This window comes from Notechis scutatus, chromosome 2 (assembly GCF_049901735.1).
Source record: "Notechis scutatus isolate UNSWTSFEM ecotype Mainland chromosome 2, rNotScu1.2, whole genome shotgun sequence".
Taxonomy (NCBI): Eukaryota; Metazoa; Chordata; class Lepidosauria; order Squamata; family Elapidae; genus Notechis; species Notechis scutatus.
Window position 1 is genome coordinate 27,161,202 of NC_142010.1, and position 16,831 is coordinate 27,178,032.

General features: G+C 43.4%; 1 protein-coding gene across 1 annotated transcript in view; it reads right to left on the reverse strand.

Moving 5' to 3' along the window:
- LOC113426549 (major histocompatibility complex class I-related protein 1-like) overlaps positions 1-16,831 on the reverse strand; it is a 405,199-nt gene that overhangs the window by 361,639 nt on the left and 26,729 nt on the right. Inside the window, exons 4-5 of the mRNA XM_087953911.1 lie at positions 1,870-2,151; positions 302-391 (exon numbers count right to left, since the gene is read on the reverse strand). Of these exons, the coding sequence (XP_087810037.1) occupies positions 302-391; positions 1,870-2,151 (372 nt within the window). The remainder of the gene's footprint in view (positions 1-301; positions 392-1,869; positions 2,152-16,831) is intronic.

Here is a 16,831-nt window from a genome sequence, read left to right on the forward strand (position 1 = left end):
AGGGGGAGGAAGGTTTCCATGGAAACCCTTCTCTGCTGAGCTTTGACCAAAGCCTTTGAGAGGGACAAAAGAACATGGATGCCTCTTCCCAACTCAGGAGAAGACAGGAGCGTCCCAACCTCGGTCTCAGCTGAATCGAGACTGGAGTCCCAACGAGAGGCTGAGATCTCGGATGCCCCCCAAGAGGGTTGAGAAAACAGGACAGAAGGAAACCCAGGAGAAGCTCCCCAAAGGGGGAGATTTGGGAGGAATCTTCCCATCTTCCTTCCATCACCCCCCCACCTCAAAAAAAGATACTTACTGAAGAATACCAGGATCCCAGCAATCACACCCACTAGGACGAGAGCAGCCACAACGCAGCCGATGATGATCCCCAGGTTGGATTTTGGTCCTGAATTGGAAGAAAGAGGAGATCGTTGAAGGAGAAGCCCAAACCCCAAGAGGATCCCCCAAACTCTCCCCCAAAGCAATTGGGGAAGCAACCTAAACAGAGGTGGCATTCAGCAGATTCTGACCAGTTCTGGAGAACCGGTAGCAGAAATTTCAAGTCGTTTGGAGAACCGCAAATACCACCTCTGACTGGAGATTTTACAGTATCCTTCCCCTACCATGCCCACCAAGGCACGCCCCACAGAACCAGTAGCCAAAAAATTTGAATCCCACCACTGGACCTAAAGCAGCCGAAGGACTGGGAGTTTCCTAAATGGAAAAGTCTTAAAGGTTCATCTTCACGTCCCTCTTTAAAGGCAGCATGAAGACGCCTCACTTCCCCTCATAACAGCGCAGCTCGTGAAGGCAGCTGACATTCCTCTTTAACTGCCCAGCTCAAAGGCAGCAGTTTATAATCTTGTGAGCTTAAGCAGTTTACAGAAATTAAAAATTCAATAATATAATTAATCTTCATGAAACCAGAAAAAGAATTTGTCCTTTTTTAAAAAATAGGCTGCCTCAAAGTGGTCGTGATTCTGGTATGGAATTGGGCCGTTTTGTGCCTCATCTTATTTTTCTTAACTCAGAATTTTTTATTTGATTAGAGAAGAGTCACAATGGAGCCAGAAAAATCTATGTGTGGTTGGCACTGAAAATCCTCTAAAAACCCTCCTGCTTTTGGAAATGGATTTTCCAGTCGAGATTGATCATGTGAGTTCAAGTCCCACCTTAGCCATTGAAAGCCTGCTGGGTGACCTCGGGTCTCTCTCTCTCTCTCTCTGAACCCCATCCTACCTGACAGGGTTGTTGTGGAGAAAATAGAAGAAGAAGTACATTTTTGCTGCCTTCAGTTATTTGGAAAAAATAATAAAGGCAGGAATAATAAAAGAAAACAATGAAATAATAAGTAAAATTACATAATAAAAATAAAATAAAATAATAATTTTTTGAAAAAATACAATAAAATAAAAATAATAATAATAAAAAAGTAAATAATAAATTAAATTAAATTAAACAATAAAGGAAAATAAATTGAAAAAATAAAATAAATTGAAATAAATAAATAAAATATTAAAAATAAAGAAAAATAAATTAAATAAAAATAAAAATAATCAAATAAAATAATAAAAATTTAAAAAATACAATAAAAATACAATAAAAAATAAAATAAAATCGGCCAACTCTTGTGATAGGATTCTGTTGCTTCCCTTAAATCACCTGAAGCCAGTTCTATGGACTGGTCCCTGCAGGCCCACCAACCTCAAACATTGGAAAAATTGATGGATTAAAGCTCAAGTATGCTCACATCTGGACACATCCTAAACAGACGTTTAGGAGTCTTTCTTTACTGAATGTCCTAGTTGGGATCATGGCTGACACTTTCCCACAATCCTCCAGCCAGAAAAACAGCTGAGCCTTCCCCTCCCTGCAGCCTCTCACCTTCCAGGTCCAGGTCCAGAGGCTCCTGCAGGCCGTTGTGGTCCACATGGCACCGATAGCGGCCTCTGTCTTTGGGGTCGATCCGGATGCTGAGCCAGTAGTGGTAGGTCCCATCCGCGTTGGGGGCCACAGACCCATGGAAAGTGTCCTGCAGCCAGATCTCCCCATCCCTCATCCAGAAGGCATCGATCTCCCTGGGGTAGAAGCCATCCAGGCGGCAGATGTGCGTCTCCATCCCATCCTCCATCTCTGTCCTTCTGGTCACTGTCACCACTGGGGGCTCTGCAGAAACGGCACCCCCAGAATTAACTCTGAGCCCCACCAGAGCCTGGAATGTGGGTGAGAAACTTGGAAGGGCAGGAAAATCTCCCACTACTTCCTATTCCACACCTGCAGCGTCTCTAGGAATTTTAGGAAATGCTCCAAATCTGGATAATATTCAAGCACAACGATTCTTGGTTTTGAGTCCTTCCCAGGGACTCAGCCTGAAAAACCTCGGGTAGCAAATTGAGGGTTCAACTAAATTCAGCTCTGACTACTTTGAATTCTGACTGATCTTGGGCTGCTCCCTTCAGGGGAGGAAGAGTGGAGATGGTCTTTTGGAGGTTTGCTTTGTTGGAAGTTCAAACCCACCCCTCTCCTAGGAAAATGAAATATTTTAGGATATACTAAAAAGGCAGAATATTTCCCCTAAAAAGAAAACTAGAAACTCAGAGGCAGAAGGTCAGCCCCCCCCCCTTTGCTAATGGACCATTATTCTGGCCTGGGCCAGAGTACTCTACATAACAAAGGCCTCTACCCATCTCATCACATGGCCTGGGGAAAATTGCATGAGCCAGCACTTAGGTGAAGCCATGGGGTCCGAACAAAGCCTACAAAGTTAGCTAAACCCCCCCCTCCCAGGAGTCTGACAGCCAATGGGATACATTTCTTAACAGGAACAGGAAATACTAAGGTGGAGCCCAACAGAGGGTATAAAACTAAGGGTTTCTCAGCATCTTGGCCCTTCTTTTCCTTCACCCAACATCTTGAAGCATGTGATTGTCCTTCTCCCTTTGGAGCTCCAAGCCATGTGGTCCTGTCCACCATTAAACCATCTTTCCAAATAGCCTCCATGTTTGCAGTGTCTTTTTCCCCACTTGGAACTGAACCCAGAAGGATATTTCTTCCAACCTCAGCTGTGACCCCTGTATAGCCCTATGAGAGTCTGTCAGCAACCAATGGAATACATGCCCTTGCCACAGGAATAGGAAGCTCAAGGGCAAGGCCCAAGAGAGGGTATAAATAACACTCTCCACTCCGTGTGTTCAGCTGCCCAGGACCTGAAACCCATGTGGTCCTGTTCACCATTAAACCATCTTTCCAAACAGCCTCCGTGTTTCCGGTGTCTTTCTTCCCCACTTGGAATTGAACCCAGAAGGATATTCCTTCCAACACCTTTTCAAAAATCGCAACAACACAGATAGTTCTCCCAAGTTTTGGGGCCCATTTCTCCAGGGTGCTCCAGGCCTCTTTCCAAGGGACACACCACCCCAATTTTAAGAGAAAGAAAGCCAAAAAATCAAAGCAAAAAGGGGCTCAGGATTTTTAAGAGTCTGATTAATTTCGAAAAAGATATTCTGCCTTCCCAATGGGGGCAGAAAGAGATGCCAATGGAAGAGAGGGCATCAGACCAGGGAGGTGTTATTGGCCATTGTGTGTGTGTGTGTGGTGGTGGTGGAATTCCCCTATAGAATTTACCAAACTTATTCTGGAGGGATCCAGGAGCCGAGAGGAGAAAGCGGGGGGCAGTGGAGGATGGATTATTTTCCGCCTTCAGTGGAAAATAAGAAACTCACAGGAAATAAATGGGAGAAGTATAATTTGATCAGGAAGCCCTATGGGATGAAGGTGGGAGGGGGTTGTTTTCCTGGGGAAGTCATTAAAGTCAGAGTTAAGGGAGCTATTTGAGGTTTAAGAGAGCGACCCACAGGATCCTTGGGAGGGGAGTTTCCTCCCTCCATCTTGTCCTTTTTTATTCAAGTGGGGCAGGGGGGGATTCAAAAATCCCAGCAACCGGTTCGCTGCCCAGTTGCTGGGTGGGTGTGGCCATGGTGGGCGTGGCCTACTGGAACTTCCTGTTTCCGGCTTCTGGTGGGCCTCCAGAGTCCAGGGGAGGCCGTTTTTGTCCTCCCAAGGGTTCAGAGACTTCCCCCGGAAACAGCCTCCCCCGGGCTCTGGAGGCCCTCCGGAAACCGGAAACAGGCCCATTTCGTGACTTCCGTTTTTTCCTGAAAGGCCCATTTCCCCCCCCTCCCACAGCCTCTGCGTGGGCCCTGCACTTACCTACATCGCAAAATGGGCTGGGTAGGGGAGGAGTGGGCGGGGTCAGCCGGTTGGTTGAAATACCGGTTCGATGAACCAGATGTAACTTAATATCCAGTTCGCTCAAACCGGTCCGAACCAGTAGAATCCCAGCCCTGAAGTGAGGGCACTGATAATGTCTTATTGATGGTAGATGCCACCTAGTGGTGGGGTGTGGAAGGTGCAACATGAGACACAAGGAAGGGATAGAGCCCCCTGTGGGATGCGGAGGGAAAGAGAGTTGCTGGGAGGAAATGACTGTAAAACTGTGTTACAATAGCCTCTGTTTGGGATAATGGTGGATTCACTGAAGAATCCCCAATTGGCCCTGTTGCCTCATGGTGGGCTCTGAACAGGACACCCTTAAGTGCTTTTGCTGCCTGATTCACCCAAACCAGGGGGTCTTCAAACTTGCGCTTCATTGTTTGACTTCCTGGGCCCCAGGGAAGCTTCTTGGGAAAACACCCCCGCAGGAGGCTTCCTTGAGGCCTAGGAGCCCAAAAACAGGAGGGGCGTTGCTGCAAAAAAAGAAGCCACGCCCACCCAGTCCCATGGCCACATCCACCTAGTCACGTTCACAGAACTGGTTGTTAAAAAAAATTGAATCCCACCCCTGGCAAACACCCAACCAAAGAATCTCTAAGACCGCCCCAATGGTGGGATTCAATCAATGTAACAACCGGTTCGGTGAGAGCATGCTTTGTACGCAGCATTTTAAAAACAGCCATTTTCAGTTAATACTTACCTTCCACTGCAGCCCCAATGAGTAAAACAGCTGGGCTTCAAAACAAGGAAATAAAGGATCGACCAGGGCAGGGGCGGATGGGTGGGGCCAACTCATCACTGGAACTACCGGTTCACCTGAACTGGTCCGTACCAGCTGAATCCCAGCCCTGGACGGCCCCCACCTACACAGTTGAGCAAGTCATCAGAATATAAACTGATAGCAAACAGCACTCCTTACTAGCACTGTATCAGCTTTGGAAGCCATATTCCACGCTGCCACATAGCCTGGGAGAGTGGAAGGGCGGTGATTTCAATTATGTAGCTCTAAGTAGACAAAATAACATCAATTGTCAGTTCAAGGTCAGTGAGTACGGCGCAGGATGAAATAACGATCTTACTTTTGGACGGATCGTGATTGGATCATGTGATGTGATGACGACCAAGGGGGGATGGATTTGTAGTTTGGGACATTGTGGGAAGTCCGGGAAACTTTTAGTTTCGAGATTCCACAGATGTGCCAGCTGCTACTCTAATGAAGGTACTTTTGAGATTATGCTTGTCTCGGAGTTACTGATTGGAAGGGAGGTTTGCTGGAACCCTGACACACTGATGATGTTACCTAGTTAAGGCAATGAAATGTCTGCAAGAAAACAAGCCAGCTCAGAGAGCCCTCATAAAGGAGGAAATTCCAGCCTCGATCCAGATGCTCACCTGTCCTCAGCAGCAACATCCTCCCATAGGACAGGATATTCTGGAGCCACTGAATGCATTCCTCCTCCAGGTAGGATTTCCATTTCTGATTAGGTCCTGCACTATCATCCCATTTCCTCTTGACGATCTCAGCCAGGGGCTGGTGAGCCACCCAGGTGAGGGTCTTCTTGTCGAAGGTGATAAAGGTCCTCCCGTCGTAGCCATACTGCAGAAACCCTTCTTTGCTTCCATCACCCCGGAGCTCACAGCCAAACATCCACTGCAGCGTGTGAAAGCCTTGAAGGAGGGATAGGCAGATGGTTTCGTGAGTCCTCAGGACAGACAGCCCCACCCGCAGGGACTTTTGAGGCAGTAGTGAAGCAATGACACCTTGTGTTAGGAATCTGTCCACTAATTAGTTGGGTTGGCAATATATAAACCGACAATGTATATTTGTAGCTTTAAGACAAAGTTACTGTATTGATTTGTACTATGTTCTGATTGGTTGATTGTATTGTGAATTGCCATAAGAGGGAGCTAGAGATCATGGCTTGCTCTGTCTGACATGCTGTCTCTCTGACATTCTGTTGCTATCTAAGCTGTGCTTATATTTGGATATCTTTGTTTACTGTAAATGACAAAGGCAACCGGTAAGAAGACTTTGTAATTGGATATTCTTTGGACTGTTAAACGTATATGACCTGGACCGTTGATTGGACTGTGCTATTTCTTAAAGTAAATTTTAACTCAATTTAGTGTATCTGTGTGTGGCTGGATAATTATTCATAACTATTCTCATAAACGTTTCCATGTGCATATCCTTGTTACTCAAGGGTTATTCTGTACATATCATAACACCCTGATTTCCTCCCTTGCAATTCCCACCCCCACACTATTGTCCTCATTCCTCCCTCACTCGACGTGTACCTCCCCCCGCCTCTGTGCCCCATCCTGGCACCCCAGATTAAACCCCTGGACTTCATCAGGAACAGGCAGCCGAGAAATTCTCCTTTCGGCTTCCCAGGATTAAGAACGGCAGCGGAGGATTCCAAGCGGGAGAAAAATGGAGTTGCAGAAGAAATGAAGGGATGGAGCCTCCTCCATTTTTCACTCTATTTTTAACAAACCCATGCTGGCTATTAGTTATAACTTTTATTTGTTTCTAGATGTTCACCGATCATCACCGGTATAGGGCAGAGGTGGGTATTCAGCAGGTTCTGATCGGTTCTGGAGAACCGACAGCAGAACTTTTGAGTAGTTTGGAGAACCAGCAAATGTCACCTCTGACTGGTCCCCCCTGCCCCCATCTCTTCTCTGCCTCCCACTGAGTCCCAGCTGATCGGCTCGGTCTTTATGGGTTGCCCTGCACAGGAGAACGGAGCTGAAAAGCAGGTTAGTGGGGTGGGAGGGAATGGGATTTTGCAGTAATCTTCTCCCAGGAGTGGGGAGGGAATGGGGATTTTACAAGAACCTTCCCCTGCCATGTCCACCAAGCCACACCCACAGAACTGGTAGTAAAAAAAATTGAATCCCACCACTGGTATAGGATCTCAAGCAGGAGGTTGGACTGGAAGACCTCCAAGGTCCCTTCGAGCTCGGTTCCGATTCTGATTCTATCAGTATAGAACAATCCACCAATGGAACAGAAGTTGCCCTCGGAAGTTGTGGGAGCGCCATCACTTGAGACTTTCAAGAAGAGATTGGACTCCCATCTGTCAGAAATGGTGTAGGGCAGTGATGCGAACCTTTTTGTTGTGGTGTGCCAAAAGCGTGCGCATGCGCAATGCACCCCCCCCACGCATGTGCGTGTAACACCCCCCCATCCCCTTACCTGCACTGCGCATGCGCGCGCCTCCCAGCTGATTTTCGGCCCATTTGAGGGCGTTTTCGCCCTCCTGGAGGCTCGAGGGAAGCCTCTGCAGCCCTGGGAGGCTGAAAAACGGGCCTTCCGGAAATACCGGAAGTGCCTAAACGGACCCATTTTTCGGCCTCCAAAGGCTGCAAAGGCTTCCCTCGAGCCTCAAGGAGGGTGAAAAAGGCCTCAAACGGGCCAAAAATAAGCTGGGAGGCACACGCGTGCGCAGTGCAGGTACGTTTGGCTGGGGCTCGCATGCCCGCACAAATGGCTCTGCGTGCCACCTGTGGCACGCCTGCCATAGGTTCGCCATCACGGGTATAGGGTCTAGGTTGGACTAGATGACCTATAAGGTCCCTTTCAACTCTGATTATCTGTTATCTGTAATATATACAGACATACAGATGAATAACTTTAAAAATGATTTTAGGAACTGCAATGCAGAAAACCTATCTTATGGGGAAAGGAATAATCTTATATCAATTTTTTTAAAAAAGAATATATATATTGAATATATTGAATATACACACACACACACGCATGCACACACACACTGGTATATTGAGAAGACTTTAAAAAGTGTAGAAGCATTTTGTGAGAGGGAAGATGGGGCCGGAGGAGCCACCTGATCCATCACTCACCTTTGCTCTGATTGTAGCCACTACCCAGAAACTCCAGTTTTGCTCTGTTCAGGTCCTCACTATCACGGACTCTCTGGGTTGCATTGCTCCAAAGCTGGGGATTCTCCTCCTTTGCCTTCTTCACCCAGGGGACTCGAGCCTGCATTTCCTGGCTGTTGCTCTCATAGTGAAGAAAGACCTGGTCGTCTATGTACCCCAGGTAAAAGAAGTGGGGTTGCCCCTGACTGGGGTCCGAGGTGCAGGTGGAGAAATGCTTCAATGAATGCAAAGAGCCTGGAAGAAACCCGAAGGACAGAGTTAAAGACAGGGGCGGAATTCTACCAGTTCGCACCTATTTACTAGAACTGGTTGTTAACATTCTAAGCAGTTCGGAGAACCGGTTGTTAGAAGAAATTACTGGCCTAATCCTGTAAGGAAGGCAGGGAGGAAGCATTCTGGTGTTGCTTACAGAAACTGCCTCTCTGTTAACCCTTATTACGTTCTTGGCAGGACTAGACTTCCTTTCTCAGGAACGTCTCTGGAGTTTTTTTTCTCCTCCTTTGCTGGTACTTTGCTTGTGTGGAGTGACCATTCAAAGTTACAGTGGCACTGAAAAAAGTGACTTATGGCCATTTTTCACACTTACGACTGTTGCAGCATCCCCACAGTCATGAGAGGCCAGGCAAGGAGATGCATGCCTCGATGTGAGTGATATTGAGTTGGCCACACCCAGACAATAACATGTCCACCAAGCCGGTTGTTAACATTCTACCGGTGGTAGGTGGGGGTGGGTGGGTGGGTGGGTGGGTAGATAGATAGATAGATAGATAGATAGATAGATAGATAGATAGATAGATAGATAGATAGATAGATGATGGATGGATAGAAGATAGATAGATAGATGATAGATAGATGATAGATAGATAGATAGATAGATAGATAGATAGATAGATAGATAGATAGATAGATAGATAGATAGATAGATAGATAGATAGATAGACAGACAGACAGACAGACAGACAGACAGACAGACAGGCATAGATAGATAGATAGATAGATAGATAGATAGATAGATAGATAGATAGATAGATAGATAGATAGATAGATAGATAGATAGATAGATAGATAGATAGATAGACAGACAGACAGACAGACAGACAGACAGACAGACAGATTCCCTGGATGGATTCGCAACAGCAGAAAATGGGGCTGAATCCTTCCCATCAGAAGTCCTCAAACTTGGCAACTTAAAGACTTGTGGACTTCAACTCCCAGAATTCCTCAGCCAGCATAGCATAGTATTAGCTGGCTGGGGAATTCTGGGAGTTGAAGTCCACAAGCCTTAAAGTTGCCAAGTTTGGCGACTTCTGCTTCACATCCTTGAAAGGGGACTCACCGAAGCCGCTCTCCGGGAAGCCTACCGCCAGCCGCACCAGAAGCAAGAGGGGCGCCAAGCGCAGAGCCATCCTATCCGCCGTCCTCCACCTGCGCTCCGCTCCGCTCTCCTTGAAGCCCTAAGGCAAAGAAAGTCACGCTTGTTGGTGATAAGCAGCGCAGAGATCCGGGCGATTGGCCCGTGGGTGGGACGGAGGGAAGCGTTCTTCCGTCGTCAGTGTTTTGTTGGCGGACGTCCGAGCAAAATCGGGAAGCGAAGGTTTTATCTGAGTGAGGCATTCGAGAAAATCTCGTCCTAGGAACTCCTCGTCTTGGGGGAGGGGCAGAAGAGCGGGACTCAAAAAGAGGGGGGAGAGTAAACTGGGCGTAGGCCGGTGGGTGGGGGGGTCCCTTTCAGATCCCGGACAGCCTCTCGCAGTCGAGAATCCCTTCCCAGAAAATGAAACGTAGGGAAGAAAACCAACGCTACTAAAGCAATCAAGAGCAACAGTAGCTTACATCCATTGGGTTTTCGGAAGAGATGTGGGTAACAGTGGGCTTGAAATCTGTTTCTAATAGTTATTAGCCAGGAGGAAATACTCGTGTAAATTTGGAAGTCCTCTTCCCCTTAGAATGGAATAGGAATGGAATGGAATAGGAATAGAATGGAATAGAATAGAATAGAATAGAATAGGAATAGAATAGGAATAGAATGGAATGGAATAGGATAGGATAGGATAGGATGGGATGGGATGGGATGGAATGGAATGGAATGGAATAGGAATGGAATAGGAATAGGAATAGGGGTGGAATAGGAATAGGAATGGGGAATGGAATAGGAATAGGGTGGAATGGAATGGAATGGAATAGGAATGGAATAGGAATAGGGGGAATGGAATAGGAATGGAATGGAATAGGAATGGAAATGGAATAGGATGGATAGGATAGGATGGAATGGAATGGAATAGGGGAATGGGATGGGGATGGAATGGAATGGAATGGAATAGATGGATAGGTAGGGATGGATAGGATAGGATGGATGGAGGGTAGGATGGTGGAATGGAATGATAGAATGAATGGAATGGAATAGGAATGGAATGGAATGGAATGGAATAGGGTGGAATGGAATGGAATGGAATGGAATAGGATAGGAATGGAATGGAATAGAATGGATAGGATAGGGATGGGATGGGATGGAATGGGAAAGAATGGAATAGGAATAGGAATAGGAATGGAATGAAATGGAATGGAATGGAATGGAATGGAATAGGAATGGAATAGGAATGGAATAGGAATAGGGTGGAATGGAATGGAATGGAATGGAATAGAATAGAATAGATAGGGATAGGATGGGATGGGAATGGATGGAATGGAATGGAATGGAATAGAATAGGAATGGAATGGAATGGAATGGAATGGAATGGAATAGGAATAGAATAATGGAATTGGAATGGAATTGGAATAGAATGGAATAGGAATAGGAATGGAATAGAATAGGAATGGGATGGGATGGGATAGGATAGATGGATAGGATGGAATAGAATAGGAATAGAATGGAATAGGAATGAATAGAATAGGGATGGATGGAATGGAATGGAATGGAATGGAATGGAATAGAATGGAATAGGAATGGAATAGGAATAGTGGAATGGAATGGAATGGAATAGAATAGAATAGAATGAATAGGTGAATGGAATGGAATAGAATGGAATAGAATGGAATAGGAATGGAATAGGAATAGGAATGGAATGGAATGGAATGGAATAGGATAGGAATGGAATGGAATGGAATAAGAATAGGGTGGAATGGAATGGAATAGAATGGAATGGAATAGAATAGAATAGGAATTGGATTGGATTGGATTGGATTGGATTGGAATGGAATGGAATAGAATAGGAATTGGAATAGAATAGAATAGAATAGAATTGGAATTGGAATTGGAATTGGAATAGGAATAGGATAGGAATAGGAATAGGGATAGAATAGGAATAGAATAGAATAGAATAGAATTAGAATAGAATAGAATAGAACAGAATAGAATAGGATAGGATAGGAATAGGAATAGGACTGGAATGGAATGGAATAGAATAGAATAGAATAGAATAGAATAGAATAGAATAGAATAGAATAGAATAGAATAGAATAGAATAGAATAGAATAGAATAGAATGATGAATGGAAAGGAATAGGAATAGGATAGATAGGATAGGAGTAAAGTAAATGGTAAAGCTGCCATTTGTCAGAAATGGCTTGGGCGTGGGGGGTTGGACTAGATGACCTAAAAGGTCCCTTCCAACTCTGATTATCTGTTAAGGAGCTGGCAAAGGGGCCTAACAGTCCAACTATTTACAAAGTCTGCATTACTATTACTATTATTCTTCTCATCACTCCTTATCGCCCATCCCCTCCTGCTTGTGACTGTATGACTGTAACTTTGTCGCTTGTATCCTTATGATTTATATTGACTGTTTCCTGGTATGATTTGATTGCTTATTGTACCCTATGACTATTATTAAGTGTTGTACATAATGATTCTTGACGAATGTATCTTTTCTTTTATGTACACTGAGAGCATTTGCACCAAAGACAAATTCTTTCTGTGTCTAATCACACTTGGCCAATAAAGAACTTTTCTATTCTATTCTATTCTATTCTATTCTATTCTATTCTATTCTATTCTATTCTATTCTGTTCTGTTCTATTCTATTCTACTCTACTCTACTCTACTCTACTCTACTCTACTCTACTCTACTCTACTCGGAAGAGGACTTCCAAATTTAATTCGTTTGAGAGGCTATGACAGAGAGGGGGGTGGAGGGATCAACCTATTCTCCGAAGTCTCTTCTCAGATGCGGTGGTTGCTGGTAAGAAGCACTGAACAATCCAAAGATGGCGGTGGCAATAGCAGCAATGTGAGGAGCTCCGGCGGGCATGGGCTGCGCCAGTCGGCAAGTCCTCAAATCCCTGCGGGTCCAGCCGGCGAAGTGGAAAGCCTAACGCCCAAGACTTGCCAGCAAGCCATAAAAGAGCACCATTCCTCAGTAAACGCTCAATTCAAAAGTACTCGGAGATTTCCGATTCTTCCCATCATTGAACAGCACGCCAGAAAAGAGCTCATTCCTCGGTAAGCGCTAAATTCAAAAGCGCTCTATTCAAAAGCACTCAACGATTGCAGGGCGGTGAGACGGTGAGATTCATCCCATCCTTGCAGGGCGGAGAGCACCGGGAGCTGTGAGTTGGGTCTTCAGACATTTGTAGCCAGGGTGTGAAGCAGACTGCTTCCCCCACTGCCGCCCCTCTTTCCCTCTTCATCAAATTGCTAATCTGGACTCCCTCTTTAAAAGGACAGTAACTTAGTTTTGTTATAACTGAACTCCTGTGAAGATTGGGAGCAATTTTATTTCCTGTGATAGAAGCAGAAGTATATTGGAGCCAGGTGCGAATGCTCAGTACAAATCTGAGTCTACATAATAAAAATATAAACTGTTTGAATTGCCAGTGCAAGACTATCTACGTGCCTCTTTCTCTAAAAAGCAACAACTTTGAAAGTGTATTTAAATTAACTAGGAGGGGGCCAGAAATCCCATTCATCAAGGGAAAACAAAAACAAAAAGTTTCCTGTTGCCTCCCTGTGAATTGTTTTGCTTATCTCTGTTGAAGAAGGGGCCAGAGATTCCAACCCCCCTTCAGCATCTTTGCATTTTTACTATCTCAAAAACTCAATCTACAAAACAAGAAAGAGAGTGTAAACCCTTGCTCACTGATTGTTTTCAAGAGGAAAGAGTGCTTGACACAAAGAAACTGCTGTTCTTTGCTGTTCTTTGCTGTTTCTCCAGCCCAGGACTTTTGCCAGTTTATTAGGGGTTATGAACCTATTCTCAGATATCAGCAACAGCTAAGCAAAGCAATAAAAAAAACTTTACTTACTGACTCTCAATAATACTTCATTACTTTCAGTATCTCAAAACTTATAACTTTCTACCTCAAGACCTATATCAAAGATTAGATAATATCTCCAGATCAATTTCTTTAAAATAATTTTTATCAAATGATTAATTGATTTATTGTTTTTATTGATTAGTATGATTGAGTGTTTAGTGCACATAGTGTAATTACTGAATATCTGATTAGTAAAATCAGTGAATTAGTTAATTTAATTGACCAGTGTGTTGAGCAATTACTGTAATAAATTAGGCTGTTTGTTGCTTAGCAAAATTATTTGATTAGAGTGATTTGAATAACCAGTTGATTGATTGATTTTTAGTAATAAGTAGCCTTACTTTTGATTTGTTCTCTAACATATCAATTAACATTTATTAATTACCAACATTCATTAAGTATCTGTCTACCTATCACATTAACTAGCTATTGTAATTGTTTAGTGTACTATTGCCATTGACCATGCCAGCCAAAAACTCCAAACCAAAACAAAAGAAAAATATCTCTAACAATGACTTCCCAGACTCCTGCACATGTTTCAAATGTCTTGAAACTATCAATGAAAGCGAAATTTACATCAAATGCCACCTATGCGAAAATCTAGCCCACCCTGCCTGTTTAAACGCAAACAAAAGCCTAGCTGATATGGTTAAAAATTCAGATACATTCTTTTATCTATGTCCATCATGTTCTCCTAAGCTAAACAAACTGAGTACCCTACTTGACAGAGTTGAAAGCATAGAATCACTCATTCATTCAATAGAAGAACGCTTAACAACACGTTTTGAAACAACTATACAAGCAAGCCTAATCTCTCTTGGAAAAAAAAATACAGCACAGATAAGTGAGTACCTATCAGCTCAAAATCAAATCCCACAACAACCACAATCACAACCTCAACTACAATCACAACTACAACCAAAAATAACCACCAAACCACAGCCACAAACTATTACTATCCCTTCAAATAATTCCACAAATAATATCTCCTTACTCATCAGAGACACCATGGAATGTGAACAGAACGTCCAAATGCCATCTTATTTGGTCTTGAAGACACCAACGAATCAGACGACATCACCAAAGTTCACGATATCATAAGCAACTCAAATACAACAAACATCTCTCCTGAAGACATCATTGAAATGGCCCTGGGTACAAATTGAGATGGCCCTGGGTACAAATACAATGACGGCTCTATGGCCCCAAGATTTTATAGAGTTGTATGCAAAAATGAGTCCATATTCATTCATACAATAAACACCATTGCAAAAACCAATCCCAACCACAAAAAACTTCGGTCAAGACCAGACTTATCCATATTGCAAAGAATCCGCTCCCATGAACTCCATGAAGAACTCAAAAACTGTCTAGACAATGGAGAAAAGGATCTCTACATTGACTACCAAGCTGATTGCATCAAAAGAAGGTCACACAACCCACAATTCTGCATCCAACCCCACCCCATCCAATCCATCATCACTCATAACTAGGCACGCACACCCCTAACTATCTCTATTCCAACCACAACTGGCCTTAAATGCAAGCTACTCAATGCAAGAAGCCTTGTAAATAAAATATCTGAATTTCTCCTCTTACTAAATACGGCTAAATTCGACATATTTGTCTGTGAAGCATGGCTCAACGCATCTCTCCCTGACTCCATTACCACAGTAATAGACTATCATGTTTACCAATCAGATCGTGAAATCCGTAGAGGTGGTGTTGCTATCTTCTATAAAAAGTCCCTACATCTAAAAAACATCCAAGTTACCCAGAAGCTTGCTCTTCCTGAGACCTGAACTGTTCTTAAATATCACATTCATGGGCTGTCCACACGCTTTTATCTTTCTTGGTGACTTCAATTTACCTCATATTAACTGGACCCTTAATGGATGAACAACTGAACCCACACATGCAACCTTTTACAATGCAGTAACAAACTGGGACTAGAACAAATAGTAACCAACAACACTAGACTTAACAACTGCCTCGATCTCATCTTCTGCAATAGTTTGAATTCAATTTATGGAATACAAATTAAAGAGCCCTTTTCCAACAGTGACCACAACATGATAGACTTTTGTCTCAACATACATCCACACAAAAATCATCACAATGATGGAATCCCCAATTATAACTTCAAAAAAGGCAACTATGATCTTATAAACAACAATCACTCATCCCTTGGTTGGCAATTTCTATTCACTGGATGCAATACTGTAGAAGACCATTACAACATATTTTTACTTGAAGTCAAAAAAGTCATCAAACTATATGTACCATTAACAACTCCCAAAACCAGAAAAAACAAATTACCCAAAACAATAAGGAAGCTTCAATCCAAAAAGAAATCACTTTGGCGGAAAAACAAATCTGGTCATGTTGCCAACTTTAAAAGCCGATACAAAAATGTATGCCACCAGATAAAAACTGAATGCACCAATTATCACATTAAACAAGAAGAAAACCTTCTACGCACCAATTCCACCCGCGCTTTCTACAATTTTGTAAACAACAAACTAAAAGACCATTAACTAAAAGTCCATCCCATCCCTGAAAGGACCTAATGATAAAGACTGCAACGACGTCACTATTAAAGCCAACCTCTTTAACACATTCTTTGGCTCAGTATTTGTAAACAGCAATAGATCATGCCCAGTATTTCGTAGTTGAACCACAGACAACTACAATGATCTAATACATATTGATTTTACAGAAGACAATGTTGAAAAAGTACTATGCAATCTAAAACCATCTCTATCTATTGGACCAGATGGAATATGTGCATACTTCTTAAAAAAGCTATCCACTGCCACAGCCGAACCTCTAAGCATAATCTTTGAAAAATCTTTCAGGACCAGCTCCTTGCCAAAACTATGGTCACAAGCCACGGTCATCCCCATCTTCAAAAAGAGAGACCCCAGCCTAGTTGAAAATTACAGACCAATCTATGCTGAGTCACCTGTAAAGTCATGGAATCAATTATTAACCAATCCATCATCCTCTACTTAGAAACAAACAACCTACTCTCTAAAAAACAATTTGGTTTCAGGAAAAAACTATCATGTAATCTGCAACTCTTACACTGCAAAAACATATGGACTACAGAACTCGATAGAGGCAAAGCAATAGACGCAATCTACATAGACTTCTGTAAAGCCTTTGATTCAGTGGTACACGACAAACTACTCCTAAAACTAAAATCTTACGGTATCTCTAGACACCTGCATAACTGGATAGAAACATTCCTATCAAACAGACAACAAATGGTCAAAATCGGGAGCATCCTATCAAATTCTGTACCTGTCAACAGTGGTGTCCCCCAAGGCAATTTTCTAGGACCAACTCTTTTCATACTCTACATAAATGACTTCTCTTCGCTGATGATGTAAAGCTATTCAACACCACAGACA